The 16,351-nt window shown below is 38.7% G+C and overlaps 2 protein-coding genes and 1 long non-coding RNA gene across 4 annotated transcripts; 2 read left to right on the top strand and 1 right to left on the bottom strand.

Moving 5' to 3' along the window:
* The first annotated feature begins 2,042 nt into the window (after nucleotides 1–2,042).
* Nucleotides 2,043–5,014, top strand: LOC121715414. Of its 2 annotated transcripts, none has more exons than XR_006033597.1 (4): nucleotides 2,043–2,177; nucleotides 2,912–3,024; nucleotides 4,125–4,217; nucleotides 4,323–5,014. It is a non-coding gene; the product is annotated as an uncharacterized LOC121715414 (long non-coding RNA). The 2 variants fall into 2 exon arrangements; XR_006033598.1 differs by lacking the exon at nucleotides 2,043–2,177 and adding an exon at nucleotides 2,319–2,381.
* A 2,581-nt stretch (nucleotides 5,015–7,595) lies between these two features.
* On the top strand, nucleotides 7,596–9,618 carry odam (odontogenic, ameloblast associated). Its single transcript, XM_042101087.1, has 9 exons — nucleotides 7,596–7,644; nucleotides 7,768–7,836; nucleotides 7,930–7,974; nucleotides 8,072–8,125; nucleotides 8,239–8,466; nucleotides 8,794–8,847; nucleotides 8,940–9,065; nucleotides 9,173–9,256; nucleotides 9,391–9,618. Exons 2-9 carry the CDS (start codon nucleotides 7,774–7,776, stop codon nucleotides 9,418–9,420), a joined length of 684 nt encoding a protein of 227 aa, XP_041957021.1. The 5' UTR covers nucleotides 7,596–7,644; nucleotides 7,768–7,773; the 3' UTR covers nucleotides 9,421–9,618.
* Nucleotides 9,619–10,108: 490 nt separating this feature from the next.
* LOC121702885 (heavy metal-associated isoprenylated plant protein 33-like) lies at nucleotides 10,109–14,725 on the bottom strand. The gene is made up of 18 exons (XM_042084253.1): nucleotides 14,675–14,725; nucleotides 14,401–14,463; nucleotides 13,761–13,905; nucleotides 13,321–13,670; nucleotides 13,077–13,193; nucleotides 12,756–12,827; nucleotides 12,593–12,655; nucleotides 12,367–12,396; nucleotides 12,229–12,249; nucleotides 12,113–12,139; nucleotides 11,980–12,018; nucleotides 11,712–11,741; nucleotides 11,567–11,605; nucleotides 10,814–10,858; nucleotides 10,660–10,695; nucleotides 10,539–10,556; nucleotides 10,352–10,382; nucleotides 10,109–10,238 (listed from the first exon to the last, which is right to left on the bottom strand). The coding sequence occupies exons 1-17, from the start codon at nucleotides 14,723–14,725 to the stop codon at nucleotides 10,371–10,373; spliced, it is 1,158 nt and encodes a 385-aa protein (XP_041940187.1). The 3' UTR covers nucleotides 10,109–10,238; nucleotides 10,352–10,370.
* Between the last annotated feature and the right edge of the window lie 1,626 nt (nucleotides 14,726–16,351).

Raw genomic sequence — 16,351 nt, forward strand, 5'->3', positions numbered from 1 at the left:
CTGAAGGTAGTCCACGTTTGTTTTCCTAAAGTGGGTAGTTTTACAATCCGGGTGCACTTGACAATAACGAAAACATGTATATGTGCCTTCACCACTTCGACATATCATATAATCTACTGTGGCATTCTGTAATGGAATTGTGGTGTTTAAAAAGTGCAGAATAATCTTAAAGGTCCAGTATGTAGGAAATAATGGAAAATAAACTGTAACCATTCCAAAAATGATCACCATATGTTGTCAGAGAGTAAGGAAACACGATGAATTGAAGTAATGGCTTATTTGACAACATTACTCTAACCCGTAAAACCCCGTAAAACCCATGAAAAAAAAAGAGTTACGGGGCGGAATGTCTTGGAATTTTCGTTTATGTTTTGAACGATTCATTCTAGAATAGCGTATTAATAATGGGCTAGCGCGTCCTCCTATTTGGGCTGCCAAATTAGCAAAGGCCAACTGTCAACAGCTGTCAGTTGTAGTCATGAACGCCTACGAAAGGCAGGCAAATTTCCAAAATTTAAACAAGAAACAAATTAAGTGGACATCGGAGGAGCTTCATGAGATGGTGACGTCTTTGTCAAACGAAGAATATCAAGTCTGACGCAGAGCTGGCCATATTTCTCCACAACAGGTAGCCTAGGCTAAACTTTATCTGCATCGCTAACTTGAGCTAAATATGTTACGTTGGTTAGAGAGGTATTTTTTGTTTTCACTGTTTCCGTAATGTGTTGCTAGGTCATGGTTGGAGAAACGTTAAAGCAGCTGCAGGTCAACTAACGTTAGCTAAGTCTTAATTACATCTGGCAACCCAGAAGAGGCTCGCGTCTGGTAGTCTTGAGAAAGTTCACCAGTGTTTTGATCAAAGATTCTAGAACAGTTCTGTTCTAGAATCTTTGGTTTTGATTTTGGTCTGCAGAACGTTCGGTAACAATCCTACAAATCGCACCTTTAACAGAAATGGCAGTTGAAAGGCCATATTTCTGTCAAATATAAGTTTAGAACTAAAGCTGATCTGATTGAGCTTATCTAGCACAGATAAGTAGCACACATACTTCAGATATGTATCAAACTGCCTACCAACACATTTTCCAGATACAATTTGAACATACAGTATACTGTAAGATTATGCAACTTACTTAACCACTCTAACTTAAATGGTGTTAATAGAAAGGAAAATACTAAAGACTACAGATATTGTGTACAAATATCTTAACATAATGATGGTGAAACACTGCATGTGTCCAACACACCTGTGGAGGTATGCATACTGTCTCTAAGAACTGTCAATAACCAGAAGACCAGAAACCAGATGCCATTGTGTTATCTTCAACAGATGTGGATTAAAGAAAAAAAAGAAAGAAAACATGAATAAGGATATTACACTAACCAAGAAATTCAGGCTTGGAGTCACAGCACCACCCAGTGTTCAAAACTGCAATTAAAAATCACAAATGTGGAGCCCTTTCATAACTTTATACTTTCATACATGTTCAAGTGTGGCAGTATTGATTAAAGCAATGTGAAACAAAAGCGGCACTGAATGGGGTCCAAGCAGTTCTTCGTACCATATTATATACAGTATGTGGTATTTGTGTATTTGTCTCAGAGGCAGCAGCAGGTCCAGTCCAAGGCCTTAGAGATTGAGTGCAGACGACAAAGCAATCTACACAGTGACGGGCTCAGAATTCTTGAAAGGCAAAAAGGGTCACCTCAAAAAAAATCTCATGACATGGGGTAAAAAACGTGAGGTGGACTGCACCATGCGCTATACATTTTTTTTAAAAGGCATTTAGAACATGTTTGATGATGGTAGATGTTATTGTCTGATATTTATAACAATACCTATGGTATTAAATGTTCCTAGAGTGTTGATGCACTGTAAAAAATGATCGATGCAAAAAGTTATACACATGAGGAAATACATGTTGGCTCAACATAATGGTTGTGTAAACAAAGAAAAATATGTTTGGTCAATGATTGCATTATTTTCATTACTTTACTACAAAATGTTCATCAGGAGAAAATGTATAATTGTGTTCACGGAACTTTTAACGTTGCACAAACAATATTATGTTGGCCGAGCAAGGGGGACCAGCGACAATCATCCGAGCATGCGCAAATGAGTTCTACTACTCTGGAATTTCCCACCAAGAGTCACGACCGTCACGACGTTGTTTGTGGTGAGTGCTTCAAAGTTAGCTCTCTATCTTTGTGCTGTGAGGTAATCAGAAAATTTAGGTTAATATCTATTGTCTATCAACAAAGTTTGAAATAGCTATATTGTCAGTTACTACAGCGATAGCAGTGCTGGCAAATCACAATTTAACTCAGAAAAGTTAGCATTCCTTTCCAACTGGCATGTGGTTTTAACGTTGACCCTAACAGTTAAGTATCGCTATATTGCATGACATGTTACCGTTTAGTAGTTTTTCAAATTCCATTTGCATTCTGGCTTATGATATGCATGATTATTGACTTTGCTGCAGCCAGCTAGTCTTGGCAACTAGCGCTTTTGCGATCACAGAGTGTCGGCTAGTTCTAACGGTTAGCTGGCATTCAAAGCACTTGTGCCCTCGTGTTAGCAGCTAGTACTCTGCACAAAGCATCTTTATGCAAGAGTGAAATAACATTTCAGTCTGATTAAAAAAATTACCAGTTGTGCTAACACAAAAACGAATAGCTGCTACCAGAGTTGTAAGCTGTTTAACATATTTGGACGTAGCTCTAATCAATTTGCCTCACCAAACGCCCTTTTAGCCTGGTACCCAGCTATACGTAACCTAGAAGAGGCATGATGGCTAATGCCCCATTGTTAGGTTTAAGAATACCCTAAAATACTTAAGCATAGTTTAGTATGGTTGTCCTGTTTATAGAATTATGAGTTATTGATGCATTTGTCTTGTTTGTATTTCAGGTATTTTGTTTCAGGCTTAAAACTAAATGCAGTGCCGCTATTGTAAATTTACACATCTGCAGCAAGACATCCTGCTTACTGTAAGCACTACAGGCTTCATCATTGGCAAGCAGGTAATGTTTTCCCCCCTGCATTCATCCAGACTGTGTTTGTATTTTTACAAAAACAGGGGCCTAAAAAAACCCATTTATGGCGAGCACATCCTAAAATAGACAGGCGCATGCACTGACCATGCCAGTTCTCAGTGTGAATTATGTGAATTCTCAGATATTTGCTCACTTACTCAATTTCTGAATCATTTAGAAAGGCATTTGCAAAACCATGAGCATCCATTCTCCAACTGTGATTTTAGCAGCAACAACACAACTTTCAGAGCAGCTTACTGCTCCACAAAAACTTTACTGTAAAACTCATCTCACTCAACTCAACACATTTTAATTGCAATGTCTCTGTCAATTGAGTTGATACCTTTGTCTTGTGACATTTATCCATTGCTCATTATGTGAGCAATAAAATTTCATTATATAATCAGAATGTGTCAAAAAAGGTTCCATGTATACCTGATGTTGATGATCTACAATACATGTAAAAATCCCTCACATACTTCATACTTATAAGTTATAGCCATTTTATTGTTTGAACGAGATGGTATGGGTGACAAAACAGGTCAAAGCAGTCAACTTCCCTGATCAAGACCTTGTGATCAACATCATGTATGCATTACACAGAAAGATTCTGGTGTAGTATTAAGCTGTTTTTCTCCTATCATATAGCTCCATTTGACCAGCACCTCCATACACTACTGTGCAAAACTGACTAATTTCACCATTGGTTCATCTTGACCAGCCTCATGAAAGTCACCTGACATGCTTTTGGTCAATATGACTGAACAAAAAACAGCCAACAAGTGCACAGCATTGTTTGAGAACTATTTTAGGACTGTTAGAAAACCACTCTCAGTATCTAACTTAACTCTGGGAATGTTATTCTAACAGTCTTAAGGGATCTGCGTATTTATCACTTGTTGCTGATTATCCGTCACAGATTGTAATCTTAATGCATTTCAGGTAGCTATTTCATGAAGTTGGTTGTAATGAAGCCCAATGGTGAAAGGAGTAAGTGATCCTAAACTGTTGCATGGTAGAGTAGATGTGTGTAACCTCTGTGAATTAGGTGACTTAATAATGTCTTTTTGATGACCTTTTTTTTGCAGACCACAGATCTAACTACTTATAGACGGTCTGCTGTTCTTCATGGTCTTCCCCTGTACTTAAGAGAGCCATCTGCAATTTCAAAGACTATTAAGGTAATTCATTTGAAAACTTTATGGTATTACTGTTTGAGATGCAGTAATGATTGCTTAAGACATGTTTTCAGTCTGACACTAAGTGCCATTTATTGTCTTTCACAGGATACTGACTGAAGCACTGGGGCCACACACAAAAGCCATGAACATGGGGATCCTGGAAGTACTGACAGTTCTACCAACTCAGGACCATATCCCACAGTGGTCAATGTGGCTGTAGTACTGGAGGAGGAAGTTGTCATGGACAATCTGGGAGACTTCCCAAATGCCTTCATGATGCTCTTTGGTCTGCTTTATGCTCTAAATATGGAGTACCCTAAGGACTTAAGGTACACATTCGAGGCAGTCCAGACGATTCTCTTAAACCTGGGGAAAAGTGCACAGCAAGGATACAGTCCTTGAAGAAAGAGTTATTACAGGTGTAATGGTCATTACAGTACATGTTAATTGCCAGTCATTGAGGTATTTTGAGGTATCAAAGGTTTCATGCAAATGTTTCTGTTAAATGGCAGTGACTTTTTTTGTTTGATTTTTGTAACTGTTCTGGAACATGTCACAAATCATTTTGAACCAATTTTACATCAGATGTTCACAGGCAAAGCTGTCATGTTTTACTTTTGTTTCATTTTGTAAAGCAGATATTTGTTTTTCCAGTACATCTATTGAGTGACATGCCATGCTTTCTTGAACTCTCAGATCTTGTTTCTAGGACACTGGTTGAATACTTGTGTAATATTGCACTTGAGCCTTACAGACGAGTTCATATGGATTTAAATAAATAAATAAAATGTACTTTATCAGAACATAGTGTGTAATTTATTTGAAATAATGAAAAATAGACATTTTGGCCAACATGAAATATTTAATTAATACAACATTTTATTTCAAGTTGAGTCTGCTTGTTGACCCAACAAGCTATGTTCGGTCAACAGAGAATATTTAATTGACACAACATTCTATTTTAAGTTCAGTCTACATGCAGGGATAGTCAGCACAACAAAAAAAAGTTGGTTTCCGCAACTTAAGTTGGGCTAACTAAAAGTTTTAGGTGCAACGGGTCACTAGAAATTTTTATGTTGGAGAGGCACATTTTTTTTTACAGTGTGAGTGTACATATTGTGAATGTGGATAATACAGTGTGATTTGTTAATGTTAAAAGTTGCAATTGGTGAATTAACTATTTTGAGAGGTGGATAAACTCTAATAAGACGTGGATAAACTCTATTTCTGAAATTTCAGAGGTGGATTTACTTGCATTTAGCTTCCACTCCCTGATCAGAAAGGGACCTGTAGGGAACATCAAGTTTATCCCATTGTAAAGGCTCCTATTTATATTCTCCACTGCAGGGGCATCCATTACCACCATCCATACCACCTACATTGGTACTTCTTTATGTTTTCTCACATGTAGTACACTGCATTCTGTACTGGAAATGACGCCTTGGAACACAAGCATGTAGGGACAGCATAGACAGCACACAGCATCGCTAATTAAGTTGATTAACTTTTTTAACTTTATTTTCTTCTTTCTACAAGCCCTTCTAGGGACAAGTGATGTAAATCTGATATGTAGCATTAGCCATGATACTTGCATCAGATAACTGTTCTCAGTTTGTCTCTATATATATTGTATGTGTCCCTGTCAAATAAACTCTAACAATAATTGTTTGTTTGTTTGTTTGTTTCTTTCTTTCTTTCTTTCTTTCTTTCTTTCTTTCTTTCTTTTATAATAACTTTGTTAATACACTGCTCAATTTCTGGATGCCTTTTTGAGAAATCTTAGTCTTAGTTGATGTGGTTATTACAGGCTGAAATAAGCACATCAAATCTATTGCTGAGATTAAACTTAATTACTCAAAGCGGCTTCTATAAATAGTGCCATAATAAACATACTGTAGTGCTTCGTACCATAAGGTGGGGATCACACTGGAAATAACAAAACGGCAGCAGTAAGCGTAATGCAACGCTCAGACCATAATAAGTTCTATCTCGTTCCTAAGTAACACAAATGGTTTGCCTAAACTGACAATTGAACACACTCGCGTTGCGCATTGGAAGTTGAACCATGTTCAACGTTCAGCTTGTTCAACGCCACCATAGAGAACAATAGGAAACCTGCCGCTTGCCGCTGGCCAGTGTGATCCCCTAATCCTAAATTTTAGGAGAAATGACAAAGGCAGGATGCATTGTAGCCTATTTGAGATAGGAAGTATATCTGGATGTATAGAGCATATGATCTGGATTTGAAAAAAAAATATTCCTTTGAAGTCTAACTGTATAATATCTCGATTCTTGATTCTCACACAGCTTCACTGTCTGGAAGCCTGGAAAATCCAGACCCTGATAATCTAGAAAGATTAAGGGTCTGGCAAAGAACAATGTAATGGCCCAACTCGAGGGGTGGCAACAAGCATGCATTTAAAAATCTCACTGCACGCAATTGGATAACACTAGACCATGTTTACTCTGAATGATTTCGGACTTCTACGCAATTGGATAACACTACGACCAATGTGTACTGTCCTCCAACGGACCAATACTGGATAGATAGATAGATAGATAGATAGATAGATAGATAGATCATGCAATGTAATTGCAGTGAGTCCTTGAGATATTTCGGGTAAACGTCACATTAGACGTTGCAGATATTCTGTCTGAAACGTAAGCCACCTCTCACAGGTGCTGTACCCACACAACCATAATTATAGGGCCACTTTGCAGCCGACGCTTAGTCACAACTATGTTTCAGCCCTTGCAACATGCCCTCTCTAAAAGCTAGACGCACAAAGGCCTCTACACCATTAGATATGATTAGCATGACTCAGCTGAACGTCTCAATGAAACATAACATTTCACCAGTTTCACCTATGAACATCTATGAAGCTCCCCAAACTATTTTATCTCAAAGTACTGTTGTTGAACTTGCCGGTGCATTTGCACATGATTTACCATTTTGATGATGCCGAAAAAGGGCATTCACCTGTTACTTTTTGACATTATCAGGTGCCAGATTACAGCTCATATCACAGACTCCATGTGTTTAATTTTGCTTTTAGCACAAATCATGAAGCCTTGACTAGCTGCCATTTAGAAATGAGCCAAAGAAATCCAGTCTCGTCCATTTAAGGTTTGTGGTGTAATTGATTACCCATAATGACCTCTGAGATGATGTCTGCGGAGGGGTGCTCAAAATTGCCACACCATCATACCAACCGCAGACCAGAGACGGGACTGGTGAGAAGGAGAATGAGAGAGTGAGATAGAGATAGAGAGAAAGTGAGAGAGAGAGAGAGAGAGAGAGAGAGAGAGTTGAGAGAGTTTAAAAAGATTGGGTTCAAAAGGCAAAAGCAACAGTGTTTGTGAAGTGGAGTCCAGAAAGAAAGCAAGGAGCACATACACCTCTTCACATAGAACTATATCTAATACGGTAAACATTGTCAGATAAACACGTCTCTTTAGACGCAAACAGTAGTTGTAGAGCCTATTGTAATTTTTTCCCACTTTTTGCATTAACTGTAATAAATGCATTAACTGTATCTTTGTCTCACAGTTTGACATGATGGATATCAAAGCTGCCTCTCTCTGGATTAGTGTTATCTGTGTCTGCAATGCAATTCCAGTAGGTGACTGTTCGTAGTACCTGCATTGAGTCTTTTGTGTTAAATAAAGAGTTGCACGTATTTCATCGTTTGCCTTTTCTCATCTTTTCCAGATATTCCAGCCCCAACTTGGAATTGTTGCAAGCGCCAGTAATGAGGTAAGGAACATTATGAAATAAATATGTTGTAAGTGCTCTGTCTGGCAGGTGTTCCACATATAGACTTTGAAGATCCTTATTTCTGTTTTGTTTTCAGATTCTTGGGCTAGGGGGAGTTACCCTTACAGGTGTTGGCTTGGGTCAAACACAAGTAAATTACCATGATGTTGAAAAACAAAAATGACTTAAAAGAAAATATAGTACAGTTATTCTTTACATTTGCATTTGTTTTTCTGTTGATGGCTTCATACTTTTCATCTCTAGGGTACATCCTTCATCAACCCATTTTTCCGGCCCAATGTCATTATGCCCCAGCGGGTGCTGAATTTTAACCCTCAGGCAGCTGGTCCCTTCCTACCCCAGCAGGCCACACCTGGGCTCCTGCCCGCGCAGGGGAACCAGGGGTCCCCTTTCCAATTCAACCCAGCCCAGCAGGACATGCCCACCGGGCCCCAATTCTCGGACCCCAATTCCCCACAGTTCCAACCCCAGGTAACAGAACTGGTCTGCTGCCATCTGGCATCACAGCATCAACAGAAGCTCACTATGTATTTGTCACATACATAGAAATACTGTTGCAAAACAACATGTAGTGAAATGGCATTTAGCTGCTTAACTTCACTGTGTATAGGTGTTTAAAAGGATAAGAAAGGATGAGAAAGAAAGATTTAGAAATAATTGAATACATAGATTGAGAGAGGGGTAAAAAGTGCAGTGTGTGTAAGTGTAGTATGGCAAGTCCATGTACTGGTGTTTAAAGAGTTTTATGTGTGTTCAGGATGCGGATGGCTAATGTTGTTTTCTAATCTCTGTGCATAGGTCTTTCCTCAGTACTATCCCTCCATGGCATTTCCTCAAGGAGCTGGAGGACAGGTAATGCATGTTAACTGAGTACGCTTGATGTGTGATAATGCATAAGCAGAAGAGCAGGTCATTCTCAGCTCTGCACTCTGTGTGTCCTACAGGGCTATCCATACTACATGTCCTATGGCTATCCTCAGAGAAACACCCCTGGAGTGGTGCAGCCCAACCCAAACAATGCACAGCAGAATATTGTGCAGACGACCCAGAAACCCCAACAGCCAATTCAGGTAAGCAGATGGTCAAGTCTTGCTGAGTTTGTGGGATTTTTCCATATGGCCAGTAGAGGGCAGTAAAGCATTCAACATGTTCACTTCTGTTGGCTTCTGATCGGTAGAATCCAGGAAAAGGAGGAGATACCTTGAATACAACTTCACCCCCTGATACTCGTGGAGACATGGCTGGCCCAGTGATTGAGGAGGTACTGCAATAACTATTGCTACATTCATTATTGCTGTTGCATATGTTTGTGCTTTCATTGTCATTTCATTCAGCACTACCAACACTATCTGAACTATTGTTCTGAATTGTGATTTTGTTTGTTCTCTTACACAGGGTTATCCAAGATTTTCATTTCTGCCATGAACTACCTGACAAGCTGGCAACAAGTCCCCTTTATGTATTTTCAGTTGTGGTATCATTTATTTCCTAATAAACTAGTGTGTCAGTCTCTTTTGGAAGTTGGCTCAGTTAACTTAATTTTGTTGTTTTCACTGTTGTCATTTGTACATTCTTTATAGATCACATTGTACCCGCTTCATGAGTTACTTTCATAATGAAAGCATAATAAACTAGCATCAAATCATTATTGGCTTGAATGATTCATTATTAATTTTTATAACACCATTATTAATGTTTGTGTTTAGCTGACAATTTTATCCAGTGTGCCTTGTTCCGAGGCACAACATTGGCAGTTGAGAATGAAACCTACTGTAAGATTACTGTGGCTACTGCATGCCAGCGGAGCTCCTTAGCCACTACACTACCACTGCCCATTCTAAAGCAAGACAATTTAGTTATGTTCCTTAGCCACTACACTAATACAACAAAGTAATTCTAAATGTCTGTGTGCTCCAGTGAACTCCTTCTTTACACGTGTCACTCACTGCTATATATTACACCAACGATTCAGCTGTACCATGCCCAATTAAGGTAGGCTAATGCAGAGTGGGAGTTAAGTCATCTTATTGTCATAATAATGTCTTAATACACTTCTATGCGGAAAACAATACAATGTACAAACAATATTCATGTTTGAATGATTTATTATACTTCTACAGTATCATAGTTCTGATACAGTTTTGAAAGAACATTCTAGAGTCGTGCAAAAGAATGAAGACATAATCACATCTATATATCTATATATTATGCTTCTCATTTTCTATATGCCACATTTTCCAGATCTGTCAAAGCAAAAAAAAAGCAAAAAAAGAAAAAGGAATTCATGTTAAAACAAATATTTTATATGTATATTCACATAATGCAGATTTGAGTCTGACTATAAGAAACAACTTACATGCTCACTGGCATCATCACTAAACTCTAGCCTGTAGAGCTAGCCTGTAGAGAATCCCAGAGAATATCAATATTACATCAGCACCACTACTGTCAGCCAATCAAGGAGTTATATTCTAGGTCAATAAAATGATATTGTTTGCATATATAGAGAGGTATAAAAAGAGTGGCAAAATATGTATACTGACTTTCAGAAATGATGGCAACTTTAAAGCAAAGTTTTGGAACAGAATGATAAGATTTAATATTAGACCAAATACCACAGCTGAATGTAGTACAACATCATTCTAAATTACAGTAAGTACTCACAGGTGATGCAGTTCCGTATTCAAAGGTAATCCTTTCCTATGAATTAAATGAAATGTATAATGGGAATGATTAGTGACTCATGAAAAATTGTATGATTTAACAGAAAGTATAAAATACTTCAGAAGACAGTTTTATGTAAGCACAAGACACCTACGTTTGCCGCAGCAGCATTTGGGTTGTAGTTGTACTTCACATAAGGCTGGGATTTAAACAGAGGAGGAGATATTTGCACTTATCAGCCAACTTTCCAGAATTGCATCGGTATACCCTTTAGGGTAACACTTTATTTTAGGGAACACATGTTAGCCAATACATAACAAATATGTGTATGTATTAGTGCTCAATAAGGTCTGTATTAAGCGTCATTACACAGTTAGGTCTTTATTCAACAATGTCTTATTCTTGGTCAAAAGGTGAATTATTCTGGGTAAATCCTTAATAAGCAAGTAATTGGTCTTAATCTAAGGCTATTAATACATAGTATATGTCAAAACCTAGAAAATTTATAGCCTTCTAATACATTGTCTTAATATGTTATTATTCTGTCACTGTAACTCACATATTCAGTGAATTAGGAGTATATAAACTCTCTATTTTAAATACCAGTAACCTTAGACCAAGAACAACTGGTTGCTTATTAAGGAGTTACCAAGAGTAAATGACCAATTGACTAAGAATAAGAAATTGTTCAATACAGACCAAATAAATGTGCAATGGTGCTCAATACAGACCTTGCTGAGCACTAATATACACACACATATATATATATATATATATATATATATATATATATATATATATATAACATGTTAGCTAAAATGAAGTGTTATCCTTTATGGATTTTATTGATTTTATTATCCACAACATGTAACACTATTTCCCAGAGGACATAAATGCAAGGGGTTACCTGGGGACCAAATAATTGGGGTTGGGATTGGGATCCAAACTGAATGGAACATAAAATTCAGGAAGTCAATAAACCAACAGGGTAAGGGAAACTTATCCAAAATCAAAGCCAAACATCTGAGCTATAATGTGATTTCCTGACGTACCTTGTACGCTTGGGGTTCATTCTGCCGGCCCTGTGAGACAAAAAACAACCCCATTTACCACCAAATGAAGACACCCATAAACATCAGTTTGAATGTTTTATATACCTCTTCAACACTCAAAACACGTTTGCTCCTAATGCTTGGAATTTATACATATACATTTATATAACAATAATACATAATATAATACTACATTTACCATCGCATGGAGAGTATTTGGAGAGAGCAGTTAGTCACTTTAGAAAGGGGCTAGGTGTCTTGTGCTTACCTGTAGGAAGTACGGTGGCAGTAGGAACATGTGCTCTCCCTACAACAAAAACACCAGGCAAACAGACACATGATCGACACAATTCAGGAAGTCAATAAACCAACATGATATAAGATAACACTTGATTATATACCTCCTTCAGTGGCAGACTCGCATTGTTCTAGAAAGGAAACAGATGTTTGGTTAGAACCTGTCTATACAACGATTTGAAATACCATTAAAAAACATCTGTACTGTATTTTATCTTACTGGTAGAGTCAAGTTGTCAACCTGTGAACAAATATTCAGAAACATTACTATTTATGTAAACATTTTGTCAAATTACATGAGGAAATATTAGAATTGCTCTTTTGCCATAAATTGAGGTAAAATAGAATGCAGATTTACCTTGACAATGGGGGTAAACTGCATGATATCCTGCAATGAAAATATGAGACAAAACAATTAGATCATATACAATTTGATGAACTATTATAAATCCATACTTGTGTGCATTTTATCTGTTGCATCCTTGAACGTATTAAGTTAGAAAAGTGTGAACAGGGTCAAGAGCTCTTGATAAATCTATCAGAATCTGACAAAAACCATGAGCTAGTATAGATGAGATACACACCATCATGTTGGGTGTCACTGGTTTTATTCCAAACGGAGCTCTCCCACCTGCACCCCCTGGTCTCTACATTGGGAGAGGAATGCATATTCATTCATTCATTCATTCATTCATTCATTCATTCATTCATTTTCTTCATTATCAGACATCATCTTGTTAGTCTTACCCTCCTATTTGGTTGCCTCCCGTTAAACCCCATTTCTCTCTGTTGTCCTCCGAATCTCTGGCGAAACTGTGCCTGTACAACATTATACAACAAATTATACAACAGTTAGGACCGGGCGAGCTATTTATTAATTTCTGATTGGACGAGAGTCATTCCATGAGTCATCACGAGTGGCGATATCCCAGCACAACGCCACTCAAGACTTTTTACTGCTAGTAATCAATCCGTATATTGCATTGAATGTGTCTGTGACAGAGAAAGAAGGACTTTCTGTTCAAAGATCCATCTATCTTTTTGGTCAGTGCTCAACTATATAATTACTCTTTTGTCCCCTCTGCCAGGAAACTCTGGGGGTCCATCAACCTGGTCGTCTTCATTAAACCATCCTTCATCGTTCTGATCCTCTCCCTCTGGTCCCATAGGAGGGCCCTCAGGCATCTATAGATCATAATTAATTTATTTTAGTTATTTATTTATATTTTAATTACTTCAAGATACATTTAAAACACATACAAAAACAGATATTATTTTCATTTTTTGTAGCAAGGATTCTTATCATACTCACCCATGGTTGTTCAGCCTCATTCATGTCCCAGTCTTCCATGTCTGGGCCGCCTGGGAAATAGTCCCCATCATTTGCAGGTCCATAGCTGGGTCCCATTGATCCAAAGCTGGGTCCCCTTGATCCAAAGCTGGGTCCCATTGATCCAAAGCTGGGTCCCCTTGATCCAGAGCCTCTGCCTCTACCATTGCCTCTACGTGGCCGTGATCTTCCCCCACCCATTGACTGAGAACCCTGCATCCCAAAACCTTCGCTAGACTGACCCTGCATCCCAAAACCTCCACTAGGCATACCCTGCATCCCAGAACCTCTGCCAGACTGACCCTGCATCCCAGAACCTCTGCCAGACTGACCTTGCATCCCAGAACCTCTGCCAGGCCCACCCTGCATCCCAGAACCTCTTCCAGGCCCACTCTGCATCCCAGAACCTCTGCCAGACTGACCCTGCATCCCAAAACCTCCTCCAGACTGACCCTGCATCCCAAAACCTCCTCCAGACTGACCCTGCATCCCAAAACCTCCACCTGGCTGATCTTGCATTCCAGAACTTCCACTTGGCTGATCCTGCATCCCAGAACCTCCACCAGGCTACAATTACAAACATACAGTGAACATTAACAGATGATCACCTTATTATTTATTTTCTTTCAAAGTGTTCCTCAAAACTACAATGGTTAAAATGTCTGTATTATAACATGATAAACTGGCCTATAGTTGTTGTTGCTTAAAGGAGAATTCCGGTGATTTATGATCTCTGTTTCTTGAGGTCATCGAGTATTGACGGTACAAAACACCTCCCTGAAAACAATCGGTTCTACCTAGCTCGATTTGCTGCAGCAAATTGCTGGAGCTGGCAGGCAGCTACAGTGCTTCACTCTGGTGGCATGTTCATGAGCCCCCATGTTCATGCCCCCAGAGTGTAGCACTGTAGCTGCCTGGCAGCTCTAGCTGTTCACTGCAGCAACTCAAGCTAGGTAGAACTGATTGATATTTTTTGTCATACCAACAGTACTCTGTGACCTCAAGAAACAGAGATCTATGTGAAGAATTCTCCTTTAAACCCAGCCTGTTCCCCAGTCTTACCCTCATAGATCCTCCTCCGGATTGGCCACCCTGAGATCCATATCCTTGCTGCCCCCAGCCAGGCTGAATATGTGGAGAGGAGGGACATGCTCCATCAGAGACTATGACATGTCTACATGTCTACTACATGTCTTACTCTTCAGTGGATCTCCAGTGCTATGGCTATTTCTTCTATAAATGCTGATTCCATGTACTATCATGCAATCAATACTGTTCTCAATATCAATACTGTGTCTTGTTGTTAAATATGGAAAGCAAAGCAAAGCAAACTTACGTAAGCAGCGACGCCTGACAGTAGTAAAGCCACCAAAATAAAGTGTGCCATTTCTGTGAAAGAGCAATTCATATTCACTCATTCAAAACAGAACAAATCCAAACAACAGAGCAAATCAAACTCATGTTATAACAATATTCCCCAAAATACTGTAAATAATATTAACAACCATAATGTCATAGGGATGTAAAACACCCAAAACACCCATTGTGCCTTACTTACTCTCTGTGTTTTGGTGAGATATTCCTCCACATTGTGTCTTTTATAGGGTTGCAGCTGTTGAGCAACGGTACAACACCCATACTCCACCTAGCATGTCTAATCCTATGATCAAGACAGCCATGCAGTTTTGAGAATATTGCCACGCTGTTTTGCTGTTGAGAAAGTTAATTTACCACGACGCCCATGACAAGAAATTTTACTAAGACAAAGGCAAGGGTCACAAAGAATAACATGTGTTAGTGTTTCAACTGCTGAATGAAAATTATGAATGTGATAATTAAAGACAGGGAGTAAGTGATTTAGATATCTATGTCTTATTCAATCACATTTAATGAATTGGGTACACAGGACTAGTGTATCTCTAGTCATATTCCCACTTAATACTTTACCATAATTTCTAAGCGTGACCAGAATATTGACCTGAATATTTGTATAGTTTATGTCTCTTTTTTGGCAAGATACTGTATTAGTGTTGATGGAGTTACTCTCAACATGTGATGCAAAGCTATGTTCTTTCATACTATACTGCATTAATTATAAAATAGTTTTCTGCCAGGTAACTGCCTATCTTTTCTTATAAGACACACCTTTAATATAAAGCACAGAGATTTAGTGCTTAACATTTCAGCAGAATGGATATTAGGAAATATGATTCTGCCATTGGGACATGCAAAATATTTAGTTGTGTGGATATTATGTAATCTGTCTATGAATTTAAGTGGAATACAACACCTAACTAGCCTAAATCTCCTAAATCTCTCAATCGCTGTATCAGATATCCTGCAAGAAATCCTGGGGCAGTGGTAGTGTAGTGGTAGCCTGAAAGTTGTTGGTTCAATTCCCGGCTTCCACCGTTGTGCCCTTGAGCAAGGCACTTGCTCCGGGGACAATGTGATCCCTTGTAATATAGCTGACATATGTAAGTCACTTTGGTCAAGAAGTGTCTGCTAAATGTAATGTAATGTAAAAGAAACAGCCATAACTGTGTGTGTGTTTTAATTACATGTCTGTGTAATTTCTTGTAATACAGCAAACCACCATAATCAAATACTTTAGCAGTACTGCTCTAGCATGATCAGCTGTCCATCCATGTGTCCGTCCATGAATCTCCACAGCTAGACATTTTCCTGTCTTTTTTCATACTGAAGATCACATCATGTACTGAAGATCAAAGCATTGGCAGAGAGACTAACAGATGTCATTTGTATTCATGTTCACCGACCAGGGTTGATCACATGCGCATGGCTCGCTACGGCTCGAAATTCTACTCCAGTAAGGTTTTGTTTTAAGGCCCAATTATTTTCTCGAACATCGTGGGGCTACACTGCCACCTTCTCCAAGACTTAATCATAATGTTTGGTGTTTTCATGTTTTTGCAGGTGATTTTGCCCGAGATCACCAGACACCAGCTCCTTCTGTTCCTGCAGCTCATGTCAGCCCTGCTGAACACTGCTC

This window comes from Alosa sapidissima, chromosome 1 (genome assembly GCF_018492685.1).
Source record: "Alosa sapidissima isolate fAloSap1 chromosome 1, fAloSap1.pri, whole genome shotgun sequence".
Lineage (NCBI taxonomy): Eukaryota > Metazoa > Chordata > Actinopteri > Clupeiformes > Clupeidae > Alosa > Alosa sapidissima.